General features: G+C 41.9%; 1 protein-coding gene across 1 annotated transcript; it reads left to right on the top strand.

The window, feature by feature from the left end:
- The first annotated feature begins 3,550 nt into the window (after nucleotides 1–3,550).
- On the top strand, nucleotides 3,551–4,498 carry LOC123371468 (olfactory receptor 52E4-like). Its single transcript, XM_045019137.1, has one exon. It carries the CDS (start codon nucleotides 3,551–3,553, stop codon nucleotides 4,496–4,498), a length of 948 nt encoding a protein of 315 aa, XP_044875072.1.
- The last annotated feature ends 308 nt before the right edge of the window (nucleotides 4,499–4,806 follow it).

Raw genomic sequence — 4,806 nt, 5'->3', positions numbered from 1 at the left:
CTGAATCTCAAAGATTTCTAACCCCTCCCAAATTTTATTATCTGCAAACATAAGTGTACTCTCTATGCCATGATCTAAATCGTTAATGAAGACACTGAAAAGAACCGGACCCAAAACCGATCCCTGCGGAACCCCACTTCTTATGCCCTTCCAGCATCACTGTGAACCATTGATAACTACTCTCTGCGAGCGGTTATCCAGCCAGTTATGCACCCACCTTATAGTAGTTCCCTCTAGGTTGTATTTCCCCGGTTTCCTAATAAGAAGGTCATGCCAGACTCTATCTAAAGCTGTACTAACATCTAAATATACCACATCTACTGCTTCCCCACATGCGCAAGGCTTGTTACCCTGTCAAAGAAAGCTATCAGGTTGCTTTGACATGTTTTCTTCTTGACGAATCCGTGCTGACTGTCACTTATCACTTCATTATCTTCTAGATGTTTTCAAATTGATTCCTTAATTATTTGCTCCATTATCTTACTGGTACAGAAGTGAAGCTGACTGGTCAGTAATTGCCTGGGTTACCCTTATTTCCCTCTTTATAGACAGGCACTATATGTTCTCTTTTCCAGTCTTCTGGAATCTCTCGTATCTCCCATCACTTTTCAAAGATAATCGCTAATGGCTCAGATCCCTTCTCAGTCAGTTCCTTCAGAGTATTCTAGGATGTATTTCATTCTACCCTCATGACATACAAGACATCTATCTTGTCCAAGTAATTTTTAACTTGTTCATTCCCTATTTTAGCATCTGAACCTACCCCATTTTCACTGGCATTCTCTATGTTGGGTGCCCAACTGTCTTGGTGAAAACCAAAACAAGTAAGTCATTAAACACCTCTGCCATTTCCACATGGTCTTCTTCTTGCTCCTAAGGTGCTTGTAGAATGTTTTCTTGTTACCCTTTTATCTCTAATTATCTTTTGTGCTTTGGCCTTTCTAATTTTGCCCCTACATACATGTGTTATTTGCTGATATTTCTCCTTTGTAATGTGACCTTGTTTCCACTTTTGTAGGATCCTTTTTTGATTTTTAGATCAGTCAAGATCTCCTGGTTAAGTCATTGCAGTCTCTTGCCATACATCCTATCTTTCCTATGCAGTGGGATAGTTTGCTCTTGTGCCCTTACTAACGTCTCTCTGAAAAAAATACCTGTCTTCTATTGTTTTTCCCCTTAGACTTGCTTCCAATGAGATCTTACCTACCAACTCACTGAGTTTGCTCAAGTCTGCCTTCCTGAAATCCATTGTCTTTATTTTGCTGTTCTCCCTCCTACCATTCCTTAGAATCATAAACTCTATCATTTCATGGTCATTTCCCCCAAGTTGCCTTCCACTTTCAAATTCTCAACCAGTTCCTCCTTATATGTCAAAATCAAGTCTAGAACAGCCTCTCTCCTATTAGCAAAGAGTCCTGTGGCACCTTATAGGCTAACAGACGTTTTGGAGCAAGAGCTTTCGTGGGTAAATACCCACTTGGTCGGATGCATGTACTTGCATGGTATTCACCCACAAAAGCTCATGCTCCAAAATGTCTCTTAGTCTATAAGGTTCCACAGGACTCTTTGCTGCTTTTACAGATCCAGACTAACACGGCTACTCTCGAAGTAGGTTTCTTCAGCTTCTGGAACAAAAAATTCTCTCCAAATCATTCCAAGATCTTATTGGATAATCTGTGCCCTGGTGTAGACAGTATGAGATGAATTCTTCCATCGACCTTGCTACCACCTCTTGGGGATTACCTGTGTTGAGGGGAGAACTCTTCCATCTGTGTAAGTAGTGTCTATATTGAAGCACTATGGCAGCACGGCTGTACCATTTTAAGTGTAAACAACCCTTCAAGCAGATCTTCCAGAAAAAAAAAAAAACATCCAGTCTGGATCTGCCAACATCTGCACCCTCTCCAAATTTTCAACATCTTTTTTCAAATGTGGAGCCCAGAACTGGATGCAGTTTATTTCACTAATCCCATATGCAGAGGTAAAATCCATTCCCTGCTCCAACTCACCAACACAGTATTTACCACTACTAAATCAAAGGACTTTGAGAAATCAAGGTTTGTTGCATCAGTGTTGTTCTCTTGATCCACCAAATGTGTTCCCTTGATCAACCAATGTGTACTCTCATAAAAGGATGAAATCAGGTTTATTTGACAAGACCTGTTTTGCATAAATCCTGTTGGTGACTGGCATTACTTCCATTTCTAGACTTTTTAACCTAATCCCATACCCGCTTTTCCATTGTTTCTTAACCTTGTCAATTCTTTTATTAAAAAAACCCTTTCCTTTTATAATTTAATATTTTACGTTTAACACAGGAATTGACATAAATCTTTCCAAGGATTTCTCATGTTCTTAATATATTTAATAAACTCCTTTTTGTGATCCATAGCCCTGCAAACATGGAGTTTTCCCTGATGTCTTAACGTTCCTTATCAATTTGCTTAACTTCTGATTTTTATTGCTGGCCAGCTATTTTCCCTTTTTCCTCTTTTTAACATATTGCTTCCCTCCCTCTAATTGTTGCCTTCACTTTACCACTAAACTGAGTTTTTACCCAAAGTTGTTCACTTTGTTGACTCTGGAATTGTGAGTTTTCTGATATCTAATAAAACGTTATCAAATAATTACCAATATTCATTCATATTTTTCTGCCTAAATTTTTTCTCCCAATCAGTTTTGCTGACAATTTTCCTCAGCTTCAGGTAATTAGTCCTCCTGGAGCACTGTCTATACATAGTATTGATTGGGAACTGCCCATTTAAATGTAAATCAGATTCCTTTTTTATTTTCCTCTCCTATATCATATGCTCTCTTCTTTGTCCCTTGTATAAACTAAAGCGTCCCAGACTTTTATATCCTTAATAGAGACTGGGTGACTAAAATTGAACACATTCCCGAACATGTTATGCTCCATCCCATATCTTAGGGATCTGAACATTCTTTTGTTTTGTCCACTACTGCAAGGTAGTGTTTCTCCTCAACTGCTATCAATGGCGTCCAGGTTTTGTCCCTCAGGTATGTTCTAGTTGGGATGTTTCTCTCAGCACATGTCTTTGCAAAATTCTGTGGTTTTTTTCCCCCATGTCTGATTTTGAGCAACTGGATGAATGGGGAACTCCCTTCGGTATGTACTCCCTATCCTGGCTCTCATTGCATTAAAGAACCATGATAGATAACCAGTATCCACACTTGTGTTTCCTGCTGGTGCCTCTTAAGGTTCCCCCACCACAAAGTGTAGGAATTATTAATGCAGGGAGCACAATACAAATGTGGAATTGGATTTAGTAGGGTCATTGCTCATAGTTATTCTTTCTGAATAATGAAAACGTAATTTTTCAGTGTGTGAAGAGAGAGCAATCTGCTTCTCCCATGAGAACAGCTTCCACTACTGCATGCAGTGTCTCATATTAACGTTGTCTCTCCATTCAGGCATTTCTACTGTTACAATCACCCGGGATCCTGGGAACACACAGAAAGTCACGGGGGCATACGGTAAATGCAGAAGACACCCTTATGCCTCAGAGTTGGACACTTTCTCCCCTACACCATGTCAGATTCTAACAGAACCGACTTCACCAACCCTTCCACATTTATCCTACTGGGCATTCCTGGCCTAGAGGCAGCCCATATCTGGATCTCCATCCCATTCTGTGCCATGTACACCATAGCCGTGTTGGGGAACTTCACCATCCTGTTCATCGTGAAGAGGGAGCCCAGCCTCCATGGGCCCATGTTCTTTTTCCTATGCATGCTGGCCGTCAGCGACCTGGTCCTGTCCACATCCACCCTACCCAAACTGCTGAGCATCTTCTGGTTCAATTCCAGAGAGATCAGTTTCAGTGCCTGCCTCACCCAGATGTACTTTGTTCACTCTTTCTCAGGGATGGAGTCTGGAATCCTAGTGGCCATGGCTTTTGATCGCTTTGTGGCCATCTGCAATCCTCTGAGATATTCCACAATCCTGACAAACTCTGTTGTGGCCAAGATAGGCCTCGCGGTGGTGCTGCGTAGTGGCATACTCGCAATACCCTATCCCTTATTGGCGAGGCGGTGGCCATATTGCAGAACCAACATCATCCCAAACTTCTATTGTGGGCATATATCTGTGGTGAAGCTGGCCTGTGCTGACATCAGCATCAGTAGTTACTATGGACTGTTTGATCTTCTCTCTGTGATCGGAATGGATGGGTTTTTTATCGCCGTGTCCTATACTCAGATCCTCCGGGCTATCTTCCGCCTCCCCACAAAGGATGCCCGACTTAAAACTTTTGGGACCTGCATCTCTCATCTTTGTGCCATCTCAGCTTTGTACATCCCAGATTTATTCTCCTCCCTCATGTACCGGTTTGGCCACAATGTGCCACTTCACTTCCTCATTCTCATTGCCAGTGTGTACCACTTGTTTCCCCCTGTGCTGCACCCCATCATTTACGGGGTGAGGACCAAACAGATCCGGGGCAGGCTGCTCCAGCTCTTTACTCATAAAAAGACCTAAATGTTTCCTCCTTGTGATCTGGTTCTTAGACTGAGCTCCGTGCAGAGCTGGGTGGTGCATGGTGCTGGGGCCTCTTCTCTGAATCACTTACCAGACAGACAGAGACACATTAAACCCTTCCCTCTCCTTACTCTGCTGTGTCACTGTGATAAACTGGGGAATCAGTCTATGTACAATACACTGGGTTGCCACTTGTATACCCCAAATAAAAAAAACTCAGTAAAAGAACTAAAAAAAGAGCCATTGTGACTTAACAACCATGTAAAGGAAGCAGTGAGAGATGAAAAGGCATCTTTTCAAAAGTGGAA

The sequence above is a fragment of the Mauremys mutica genome, chromosome 1 (genome assembly GCF_020497125.1).
Source record: "Mauremys mutica isolate MM-2020 ecotype Southern chromosome 1, ASM2049712v1, whole genome shotgun sequence".
Lineage (NCBI taxonomy): Eukaryota > Metazoa > Chordata > Testudines > Geoemydidae > Mauremys > Mauremys mutica.
The sequence above is the reverse complement of the archived record's forward strand: the minus strand, read 5'-3'. Positions and strand labels throughout refer to the sequence as shown.

Coding starts and splice junctions, on each gene's coding strand:
- LOC123371468 (XM_045019137.1), top strand. CDS start 3,551: ATGTCAGATTCTAACAGAACCGACTTCACCAACCCTTCCACATTTATC.